General features: G+C 51.2%; 1 protein-coding gene across 6 annotated transcripts in view; it reads right to left on the reverse strand.

Annotated features, from left to right (window-relative positions):
* The window catches only part of DNMBP (dynamin binding protein), a 34,331-nt gene that overhangs the window by 12,070 nt on the left and 10,129 nt on the right, over positions 1-12,132 (reverse strand). For 3 of the 6 annotated variants that reach the window (XM_077183009.1, XM_077183013.1, XM_054636881.2), the window contains 2 exons: positions 11,333-11,455; positions 8,849-10,789 (listed from right to left, as the gene is read on the reverse strand). In XM_077183009.1, the coding sequence (XP_077039124.1) occupies positions 8,849-10,789; positions 11,333-11,455 (2,064 nt within the window). Of the gene's footprint in view, positions 1-724; positions 878-1,890; positions 2,030-4,764; positions 6,064-8,848; positions 10,790-11,332; positions 11,456-12,132 lie in introns of those variants that run through there. The other 3 variants (XM_054636882.2, XM_077183012.1, XM_077183010.1) reach the window with 3 other exon arrangements.

The following is a 12,132-nucleotide window of genomic DNA, read 5'->3' on the forward strand; positions in this document are numbered from 1 at the left end:
AGTATTTTTAAAATACATCTCCATTTTTTTCCACAGATTTTCTATTTAGGTGTTACCTTTCAATTTGATTCGTCATGCCCATCGACTTTGGAGATGCTAAGACATACCCCACAGCTTGAATTGGCTTTGTTGGCCTGCAGGAATATGATTTGTATTTTTAATGAAGCCAACAAATTCCAACCCAGTGACAAATTCATTTTTACCCATGACACAGTTGCCAAATAGGCATTCAGAAATACATTTCCAAAAACAAAGTTCTCAATCACAATTTTCAGAGATTCTGTTCTCCTGTTTCTCCTCAGTTGATGGTCTGAGACAGCCTCCCAGGAGCACCTGCTTTTGAGCTTTGCTAGTACCCCTGCTGGACCCATGAGAGACCAGCAGCAGCTCCTAAGCCAGCCCTGGCAATGAGGTGTGAAGATGGAGCACACTCCCACCTCTGCCCTTCCTGGGGAGGCTGTGCTTTGCTATTGCAATCGCACTGCTCATCCTGCTCCTCTGAGAAATGCCACTGTCATCAACCTTCTTCCAATTAACGAAAACTTTGAATTGCCATTCCCCAGCCTCCTAGTGGGAGCACACATGCAATCAGAGGTCATCCCTGCCCTGCTCTGGGAGCAGAGCTGACCCACACAGAGCAGATCCAAGGGGATGCATGTCCCCCACGCCGCAGGGCTCACCCCAAGGTCTGCCTCACCCCCAGCTGCTGCTCCTCAGGGCTCACCTGGCAGCATCCCGCAGATGCTAGCGCTCCCTGGAGAGGGACGGACGTGCCGCCCACCAGCGCCCAGGACAATCCCAGCAATCTCCGGCACAGCTGCTCCCAGCCCCAGGCAAGCCCGGCCCCGGGCCCACGGCTCAGCACAGTCAAGCAGTGACTCAGGACAAAACAAACCAGCTGCAAATATTTGAAGTATGTGGAGGCCAGGAGGGGAGGAGCCACTGCCGACCATGAGAGGGGGGGCGATGAAACTAGGGCAGGGAATAATTAATCTGAGCAAAAGGCTAAACCGGCTGCCAGGAGCAGGATCTGGCTGGGGTGAAAACTCTTACTCCAGACATTGGTAATACACCAGGGAGCTCAACAGGGGCAGAACGGGGATGCTTCTCCAGGGCCATTGGAGCGGCTTGGTATCCCAAACATGCCTCATGCAGAGCTTGGTTGGGATGTTTCTATGCCAGGTAAGACCACAACCATGGCCCCAAACAGCCTCTGGTTGCCCAGACAGCCCCGTGGCATTCAGTGTGAGCAGAGGATGATTCCAACCCTTGACACAGAAAAAAGTGAAGTAATATGATGGTGTAAAAGAGCTGCTAAGCTGCTAAAACTGAGGCAGGGCATCAACAAAAGTGTGAGCAAAGCCACTGATGGACAAAAGAATGAAAGCTGAATTAAATCCTTCTTAAAAAGGATGTTTTAAATATACAATCCAAAAAACATTAAGAGAACAGTACTGATGAAAAGTCTGTCCTGCCTCTGTGCTTCAATAAAGACAGCAAATGCAAATATATAAATGAATAAAGTAAGCCAGATAATAAATAATAGACACACCACAGAAAAATTAGAAAAGAAAGACACCAAGAAAAATCCATGGATGGTTGAACTCAGTTTTCATCTTTTAAATGAGGAAATAAAATGCTACTTTATAATGGACCTTTATTTCCATCCAGAACAAAGGAAATCCTACAATGACACAATCCCACAAGTAGGCAGAGAGAGTATATTTTTTGGCAAACCTGGCAAAAAGGTAGAATTATACAATAAATTTTCTGCTCATTTCTTTCTAAAAAGCAAAAAGAGGGAAAAAAACCCTCCAAAAAAAAAAAACAAAAAACAAACCCAAAAAACCCCCCACAAACAAACAAACAAAAACCAAACCAAAACCCCACCTTTAAAATCCACTGCCAGTGGAGTGGAGATTATCCAGAAAAGAAGGCATTTCTAAACAGGTTCTCCAGAGACTGGATTTAGTTAATCCCACATCATAGAGTAAATGGAAAATCACTGCTGTCATGTAGAGAAGTGAGGATCGATTTAACAGGATCACAAATAAAGATGAGGCATATGAGTCACTGAGTGATCCAGGGTACCCTGAATAAGATGGAATTATTCAAATCAAGCAGGTTTAATGCAGACAACCACATTAATGCATTAATGGGAACACGAAATGCAGCCACATGCAGGACTGTATTCTGGGCAGTAATTTTTTGGCTTGATCAGACAAAATTCAACAGGAACTCCCTGAATATTGCAGAGGACCACTGGGGTTTTGGACAAGGGCACAGGAACATAGCAAGGTAAACTAGTGCTGACACCCACCCAGAATGCCTCACCAAGCTCTGAAGTCCACTGTTTTAAAAGAGTCTGAACTGAAAAATGAGTGAGCATCAGGAAGAATAAACACTGAAAGGTCTTCCTGTGAGTCTTTGACAGGGGTATTTTAAGACTCCATTCACTACAAAGAATTGAAGACTGAAAAATGACTTAATTACAGTACCTGCCTGAGAAGAATATCCATCAACTAAAAAGCTCTAATTTAGGAGAAAAAGGTGGGGGTTCAGAGCTGAAATGCAACACATTAGCACGCAAAACCTTTAAGAATGATGGTGACTAAGCAGCAAAACTATGACAGGTGGGTTCTCCTGTGGATATGTCAGGCAGCCAGACATCTGAGTCTTATCCCAGAAGAGGTGCTCTAACCCTGCAGCTGTCACCCACTTACACTGTACAGAAATCTGTAAGAAGTGTGATAACCCTGCGAACAGAAAAGATCATCTCTACTGGCTTGGAAGTATTCAAGTCAGGCCAGATGGGGCCCTGGGCAACCTAATCTAGAGTGTGGCATCCCTGCCCATGGCAGGGGCATTGGAACTAGATGTCCCTCTAGTTCTCTTCCAATCCAAACCATTCTATGATCTCTACTGAGGCTTTAAATCCCAAATTCTGTTACTCAGTGGATGGAGGAGGAACCTGGTAGAGAAGTAAACAGCATTAGAAAAAGTGCCTGGAGCACACACTGAGGGAGAACCAGAGCTGATTTTTGCCTGCCCTCTGCACAGGAAGTGTCTGCTGCCAAGCACAATGGGAGCTCTTATGGGGAGGTGCTGGTGGGATCTCCCACTGAGGCAGCTACAGCAGCAAAGCAGTACATGCCAAGGAGAGATGATCCAGCACTGTGCCCCAGCAGGGCAAGGGGAGGAAAGTAACTGACAATTGCAGCCAGAAAAAGGCCACAGGATGGACAGACAGTGTTTGAAATACCTGGAGCTTACATCCCTCCTGTTCTGCTGTGAGACACTGGTGCAGATGATGAGAGCATCCTGCCCTGCACCTCTCACAGCTCCTCCATGCCCCTGAGCCTGCCACAGTGGAGAAGAATCCTATAATCCTGAAGAGCATAGGCTTTCACTTGGCATCACAGTCTGTCCCTTCAACTCGAGCAAAAGCTGGAGAAGCAGCACTGCTCCAGCCTCCCAAGGCTTTGTGGACCATTTCCCACCCCACTCTGTTCCTGGCCTCCTCCTGGCTCCCCTGCTGCCCTTTGGACATCTTGGCACCACAAAGCCTCTCCCTTTCCTCACCCTGGGGATGCAGCTGAGCAAAGTCCCACCCTTACAGAGTGGCCTGAGAGTGCAGAAATGCAGCCATTGGAGCCTGCTTAATCAAATATCTCCAGAGGACAGATTTCTTGCTAAGGCAGAGGTAGGCACTGCCTCCAGCTTTGCCATCACTTTGGCTGTTGCAGTTTTCCTCTCCATTTCAATCCCACTTCAAGAGAATTCACACACAGCTACATGAGACAGATGCTGGCAGAAAGGGCACAGGAACAAACAAGTTTTCAGACACTTGGAGGCCTGTCCATCAAGAAGGGCTCCTTCTGTCCCTCTGCCCAGACCCCAGCACCCTGCTTCCCCTCACCCCCCACCAATAGTCTTGCACCAACAAACCAAGCTGCACAAATCTGTCTGCAGCTGACTCTGACACAGCCATAGCATCAAGGGAATGATTTCACCCATGCCAAGACAGCCTAAGCCTTCCACTTTGGCAATTCTGCAGCTCCAGGGTGTTATTTGATGGGACTGGAGACCTGGAGATGGCTTGAGGACCCAGGACACAGGGCATGCAACTGTTGTAGCACAGGCAAGGGACCCCTGCAGTACTGAGAGGTGATGGTGCAAGAGGTTCCCATTGGTGACAGCCCCCCAACACGCAGGTGCCTGGGTATCCTGCCCAGGTGAATTATGCAACTCTGAGTACTTGCTCTCTGCATATGTCTGAGTGCTTCAACAGCTTCCTCTATTTCCTGCTTTGTGCTGCCTGTGAACACCTGCCATACTCATGCTCAGGGTCAGGAATTGGTTCCTACAGAATCTATTAATGCTGGATTATAAAGAGACAGTGGGAGAAACCCCAGCATCTCTCCCTCTCCCTCATGAGGAACCTCCTCTGTGCCCTGAGAGAGCAGACAAACCAGGGACACAAGTTTTAGGGTGTACCAAAACCAGGAGCAACAGAAAGGACAGCCTTGAGTCTGTGTCACCTGTGCTTCCCTCCCACCTGGGCCTCCACAAAACCCCCTTGCAGAGGCTGCACGGAGGAGTGACAACCATGATGCTGTTTCACTAAGTCCCAGGGAGGAGCCTTCCTGAGAGAGGCTGGCTGTGCTGGCTGCCACCCACGTGTACCAGACTCCCAGCACTGCCCTGCTGCCAGGGCAGGGTGAAGGCACACCCAAGGGAATTGCCCCCCATTTCCCTGTGTACCTGGGTTTTTCTTCCTGGTCTGCACAAACTCTGAGTGCCGCAGGGCACTGGGAGCCGTCCGTCTGTAGAAGCTGTTTCTCTGCAGCACAGAGCCCACCCTGTTTTCTTCCTCGGCCTCCTGCTCCCAGACCTGGCTCCAGTCGGGCCGGCCCGTGCGTACCCTCGAGCGCTCTGCTGCCCTGCTGCTGCTCTTGGCTGGCCTCCCAGGCCCTGGGGCTTCTCCTTCCAGCTCCCCACAGCTGTCGGAGTCAAGGACACATGTCTCGAACTGTGTGTAGCAGGTACCTGACCCTAGGTTCACACTACCATCTCCTGAGGACCTGACTGCAAATGCAGGAACTTCATAACCTCTGTCTGGACTGCTGTGGTCCATGACATGGCCTTTGGGCCTCCTGTGCTGTTCACTGTCTTCTTCATCTACTTGGTCCCTGACACCTACATGTGGCCTTTCCTGCTCTCTATATGCTCTAGGGCCTCCATCATCTCTATACCACTTTTCCCCTTCCCTATATACTTGATTGCCTCCATCCTCTCTATACTGCCTTCTCCTCTCCCTATACTCCCCAGAATTCCTCTCTTTCCTGTGCCTATAATGTCTTCCATGCTCACTGTAGTCTCTAGGATCTCTGTAGTCCTGATACCACCTTCCCTCCTCCCTACAGTCTCCAAGGCCTCTATCCTCTCCATACTGCCTTCCTCTCTCCCTATACTGCCCAGGTACTCTGTCCTCTCTGTTCCGCCCTCCTCTTATCTCAGAACTGCAGTTTCTGTACTGAACACCCTCCCTCTCACACACCCTGTAGTTTCTGTCCTCTATGTCCTGTCTTTTGCCTTCCCAAACATCGTCCGCTCTCCTGCAGTCCATGTACTGTATCTGTCCCTTCCAAAAACCTCTGCAGTCTCCATTCCTGCTCTGTTGGTCCACGGAGATGTCCCCCTGTCTCCTCGAACTGTCCCAGCCACTGTGTGCTCCTCGGCTGTCCAGGTACGGCCTCCTTGTTGCCGTGGGTCTGTCGCTGCAGCCGGCCAGGTCCCGTCTCCGTACAGCACAACAATCCTCATATTCCCAGCTGAGGAGCCACGGTTCCTGTCTCGGATCCTCCATGCAGCGTCTCCTCTAAGGACAGGTGCACATAGTCCTGTGGGGTGTGGTGCAGGGGCTGGCTCCCCTCACCCTCTGCTCCCTGAGCCCAACCCCAGGCTGACGGTGCTTCTCCACTCTGCTCCAGCACTCCCGTCCCAAGTGAAACGCAGGTGCTGCTTCCTGAAACCAGCCAGCAAAGGCAGGGGCCCAATCGCTGGCAGCCCTGGCCTCCTCCACCTGCTGCCCAAAGTAATCAGTAACCAGCCCCGAGCGAGCGAGGAGGGGAGCCAGGCTGGGCGGGCCTGCACCGCCCAAACCGGCTCCGCGGCTTTGCCAAAACCTCTCCGCAGGCAGCTCTGAGGCAGGGAGGAGGAGGGCACTGGAGCATGCAGAGGCCCTGCCCCAAGACCAATGTCCTCAGGGAAGGGAAAGAGAGCATGTGTGACACCACGGGAAGCCACAGAGCAGAGGTGGGATACCAAATCTTCTACTAGATTTTCTTCTTTCCATCCCTGATGGCATGGAGGAAACAACGTGGTCTACAAGAGCTGGGCTCTGCTCCACACTTTGCTGGGGCAAACTGAGGCCTTCAGGCTGCCCCTGGCTCAACCCTGAGCCCATCCTCTTCCCAGCCCTCACCACAGTCACATGAAGCTCAGGAAAGGAGCTGCTCCCTGCAAGACAGACCAGTGCCTCCACAGTGCCATGCAGTCACAGCTGCATGATTCCCTGCTCCAGGGGGAACAGCTGGTCCACCCGCTGACAGGAACAGGCTTGAAGGGATTACTTGGGTTATGGAGTCTGGTGCCAACACACCAAATAAGTTTCCAGAAGGCTAGAGAAATATGCACTCCAGTAATGCTTCTCACTGCAGGGCACTACATATTCCCAATTTTCCATGCCAAACACAGAGCTCCTATAAGAAACCAAGAGACATCCACAGCAAGCCCTTGACAGAGAGTACGAGAGTCTGTAGATGTCATCCATGTCTCAGGTTCTTGCAAGGAACTTGTTAGGAACGCAGAGCCCATGCCCTCAGCTGGTAGAAGACAAAAATAAAACCAATGGACTCTCCTACTCCAACTGCAGGAGAGCAAGTGCTAATCCTGCCCCAGCCTGGTGATCAGTAAAACCCCAGCGTGCTCAAAAGACACACCAAAAAAGCAACCTGATGATTTTAAACACTTACTGTAGAAAACCACGTATTTTCTACTCTTCCTTTGGCTTCCCAAAAGATACACTGAAGGGCTGGATTCCCCACTATCAATTATTTCTCCTGTAAGATGATGCCTGCCCTGCTTTGGTTGCTGGTCAAATCTTAGTGAGAGCTTTTCTGCCTCCAGTGTCTCCATGTTCCTAACAGTGGTAAGGCAGAGGTCATGCCTCAGGCATGCCACAAACACATTTTGCTGAGTTGATGCAACACCAAATTACTGTTCTGCCTGCTCCACTAGAGCCGGGCTCTCTGGCCACACTCACATGTGTCAGAAGGGACATGGCAGAGCTTCGGTAGAACACATCTTTATCACATGGCTAGAGAGGTCTCTTGAATGGGAGAAAAATCCCCTAGGACTACTGAAAGGATACTAGCTTGAGGATGCCTCAGGATAGTGCATTAGTTCTTGCCTAAAACTTCTAGTTCCAGGAACCAACAGGTTCCACAGGATCAGTCCTCTACCAGGAAGCACTGGGACAGTAGGAGACACTTCCCAGCAAGATCCATCCCATCAGAAAATTTCCCTTGAGATTCAGCCTAGACTTCCCTCTTCCTACCTTCAAGTTATTTCATCTAGCTTCGAATCCTCTAGGCCTCCTTCCAAGCATCCCTTTTGCACACCACTGACATGAAGGCTGTCACCCTGTTTTCCTGGTGCAGCCATACCAGCCTTCATTGCCATGTGCTCTGCCTCTGACATGATCGTGCAGCAAATGCCTGGGCTACCCAGTGCTGATTAAGCAGTGGGAGGATGGAGGCAATGAAGTCAGAGTGAGCAACTCCCAGGCAGGAGCTGGCATTTCATTCCATCTCCCGCATGCAGTGCCCACATTTCCTGCACGCCGTGGGTTTCAGTAACAGAACTGCAGTGTCAGAGCTCCTGGGAGAAGCCTGGGAAGGAACTGTGGGAGAAGATGTATGTGATTCCATCTTTCCATTTGTCTACTGTAATATCAAGTGTAGCATAATTAACAGCACTGATCTTTATGTGGCATGTTCAGGTTTCAGAGACCAAATGTGCTGATATAATCATGGGAAATTCCTCTTTTCTGAGTAATTTTGGGGGGTGCAAGAACAAAAGTCACATTTTCAGCTACAGATATACCACAATTGTAAGCTCTTTGCTGCTGTTACCAACAGAATACTCCTATTTTCTTGTCCTGGACTTCATGGATGGCAGGAGCACAGGGGCAGGTTTTACTTTTTGCCCAGTAATCCATCCCACTCCCAGGTCAGGTTCAGTCCCCTTCTGTCCACCCCTTCTCATATGAATAACAAATCCCCACAGGTCTGTATCAGCACCAGAGCAGAAAGCACAGGAAACCCAGTGCCCTGACAGGTTGAGAGCAGTCACAGCACTGATGTCAACTCAAATCTCAACTGCAGAACCACCAGCAAAGCCACCCTGAAGTTGCTGCTCACTCCCCTACAGATAAGAGGGGATGAGGCAGGGAGGTTGGAACTGCAGCAGCAGTGGTTTTGCTTTCCATCACGGATATATGGGAGTAGATGAGATGAAAGCTCTGGATGTATGGTGGGGCTAGAAGAGATGGGAGAGTTGGAAGGAAAAGGGGATAGGGAAGATCAGGGCAAAGGGATATCCAGAGAAACACACAGTGATTCTCCAAGGCAAAATCACGATGATATATCCTACAACAGTACTTACAAAATTATCAAAATCAAGACATAAAGGGTATAAAAGACTGCCTTCAACAGTGTCTGTAAAACAGCAGAGGCACCTGTGCTCCTGAAGCATTCCCCATCCCACACTGTTGTAGACTCACCTCTCAACTCCTGCAGCTCCATGCTGAGGCTCTCAATGTTGGAGTCACAGAAATCAAGGTTTTCCATGGTCTCTGCTCTCACCAACTCATCCTGCTGCTCCTCCAGCATCAGGCTTAGCTCGGCACGAGTCTTGCTGTACGCCTCCAGATCTCTTTCCACCTCTCCAATTCTAGTCAGCAGGATGGAGCTGGAGGAGGCTGATCCTGCCTGTGTCAAGTCCTCACATCCCTCCTCCACCCGCTGCTCTGGGGTGCTGGGCTGAGGCTGTGCAGGGGCCACGTGTTTCCGCTGGTTGCTGGATGGAGGCCGGGGCGCAGGCCGGGAGGGTCTGACCGAGAAGGACAGAGCCCTGCCTTTGGGCACCCGGCCACCCTGCACCTGCACGGCGGCTGTGGCCAGGCTGCTGGGCCGAGGAGGGGGCGGCCTCAGGGCCCTTCTCCTCTCTGCCTGCCCGGAGGGGGACACAGATTCAGGAGACCCACGGACAATGTCCTTCTCAGAGCTGTAGTCCAAGATGGAGAAGTGACGGGAGACCTTGTCCTGCTCCACACCAGTACCTGACAGGCTCTTCTCAAACTGGGCTAGCTGCTCCGTCAGTTTGGAGTCCAGGTCTGTGCAGCTGTCCCCCTGCACTGCAAGAGGGCAGCACTCCCCCCAGCTCCCAGCCCCTGTGTCCAGGCTCACCTGGGCAGTTCCTAAGCTGGGACAGGGCTTGGACTTCTCCAGTTTACTGTCCACCCAATTGTCCAGGTCCTCGGTCCTGCTCTGGCTCTCCTGGGGCTCAGATGCCGCCCAGCTATTAGCGGATGAAATTGCTTGGCTCCTGCAAGGATTCTGGGGGAAGTGGGGCGCCTGCAAGGGCACAGTGGGGCTGTCTCCATCATGCTTAGGGAGGGAGTGAGTTTCTGAGTTTCCTGAGGTGGCTGAAATAATCCCCCCAGGCTCCAGCTCACCTGCTTGGCCAGGCCTGTTGCCCTGTGGGGGAGGCAGCTGAGCAGAGGGGTGAATGCCATTGACTGACTTGGTGTGGTTAGTGGGCACCGAGCCCACTGTGCCTTCAGGATGCAGCTCTTGCTGTCCTGTGCTGGGAAAGGCCTGGTGCTGTCTCAAGTCAGTGCCAAGAGGACCCTCTGACCTCCCTGCCTTGTGAGACAAAATGGTGGCAGGCTCAGGATATGCAGCCAAGCCATCCTCCTTTTCCCTGCTATCTTCCTGGGGCAAAGGAGGAGTTTCAGAGTAAGTGATTTCTGGATCTTGACGGATGTTCAATCCACAACTGCCTCCACCTTGCAGATCGCCAGCACTCACCATTTCCATGCAAGCATCAGAGGCTTCCAGCCTCACAAATCTGTGTGGAAAGATGCCACGTTTTCCTCTCAGCTCCCCCTCCAGCCAGCCATCCTCCAGAATGCCTACAATCCGAATCCTGTCACCCACATCAAAATCCAGTTCCTTGGACTCCAGGGCTTGGAATTGATAGAGGGCAACACCATAAGTACTCCCTGGCTCCTTGTCATCTTTGTGGGGCATCTCTACTGTCCCATTGGTGTCACAAGTCCCTGTGGGCTCTGGATCCACTGAGGTTCCTGGTGCTCGCAGAGGAGTAAGCAGTTCCACAAAACCCTCTGGGAAGATGCCCCTGCAGCCTCTGAGCTCACCCTCAAACCAGCCAGGCTCTGGGACACCAATGATGTTGATCACATCCCCTTCCCTGAAGTCCAGTTCCTCCTCCAACTGAGCAGACAGGTCCATCAGGGCCTGGGCTTGGCCCAAGGAGTAGGCAGGCACCTCCAAGAGAGGGCTCTGGGACAGCTGACGTCTCCGAACTGAAAGGCACAGCTCCCTCACACATGATGAGGGGAAAAAGCCCTTGGAACCCCAGCTGCTTCGGCCCTGGAGCCAGCTGGAGGCCAGGGACCCCCCCAGGATCACCAAGTCTCCTGCAGAGAATGAGACACAACAGTTCAAAACTGCTCTCATTATTGCTTCCCACCTCTTATTCCTGCCTCCCCGTTTCCCTCCTGGCTGTGGGTGAGGACTGGCCCTCTGTTATAGCACAGTGCATGCTGGGGATGCACACAAGCACAGGATGGGATTAAGGCATGAAGTATCAGCAGCCTCTTGTACATCTAAGATACACAGCTTGGTTGCAAAGCCGTGCAGGTGCATTGAGGCTTTCATTCTCCCCCAAATGCAAGTCTAAGATTTGGAGATTACAGGTCAGTTAAAAGGCAATTGTAAATTTACTGTGATCAGGTGATGCCAATTTTTGGAGTTTCATGAGTAATGACAGAGAAACTTGTATCCAAGTGGCAGAAGCCTAGAGGACCATGGTGGATTTGACATGATCCATGTCATGAGGAATTAGGAGATTCACCTCTTTCTTCTGTCACTCTAGGCAGGATGCTGTGACTAGGCTCATCCATCCGGAAGGACAGGTGAGGCTTTTGAGGTGCAAAACAAAGGAAGGGAATGGAGATTACCTCTCTGCAATGACAAGCTCCCTGGCTCTTGAGATGTGAAGTCATTGGTACAAACAAACAGTTTTTCTCCCTGCTTCAAAGGGGGAATATCCACAGGTTCAACAAAGCTGCTAGGAAACTGCCCTAAAAGGAGAATGAGTTGTCAGCAATGAGTCTTTCCTGTGATCCACCACCATTTCCACCCTCCTTCCAGTTTTTGGGATCTATTTATCTCTGGCTAAAGGAAAATACCCAGTTACCCTGGGTGCCTCAATAGCCTGGTGGAAGAAGGAGTTTGGGAGCCAGGAATTCCTGGGGTTTTAAGTACTTAAGAGCTAACAGAGAACAAAAAGCTTTGAGCCCTTGGCTCACTCAGGCAACCACAGGCTGTGTGCATTACTGGGACTGTGCCATCAGCATGGAGCTTCCAGGAACAGACATCCTGGGTTTTCTCTGCCCTTGCTGCTTCCTTCCCAACTCAGACCCATGGTGAGGACTAAGGGATCCAGCAGTGCTGGATCATGGGAGCAGTGTCTTTTGACTGGGCAAATCCACCTGGTGCTCCTTCCTCCAGAGGGCTTGGCCCCTGTGCAGCCTCAGCACAGAATTCAGGCTGCCACCCTGAATGGGATGGCCACACCTGTGAGTCACAGGCTTTGTCACAGCTTCAGCACTGCTGGGACTCCAGGGACCTTCCCTACTGTCATTCTGAGGATCTGTTTCACCATGGCACATTTCTTGGCCACCAGATGATACCCATCAGATACTAATTTCAGTCCTGAGAGCACATGACATGGCAGAGTCCACTGCAAAGGCCACTA

This window comes from Agelaius phoeniceus, chromosome 9 (genome assembly GCF_051311805.1).
Source record: "Agelaius phoeniceus isolate bAgePho1 chromosome 9, bAgePho1.hap1, whole genome shotgun sequence".
NCBI lineage: Eukaryota > Metazoa > Chordata > Aves > Passeriformes > Icteridae > Agelaius > Agelaius phoeniceus.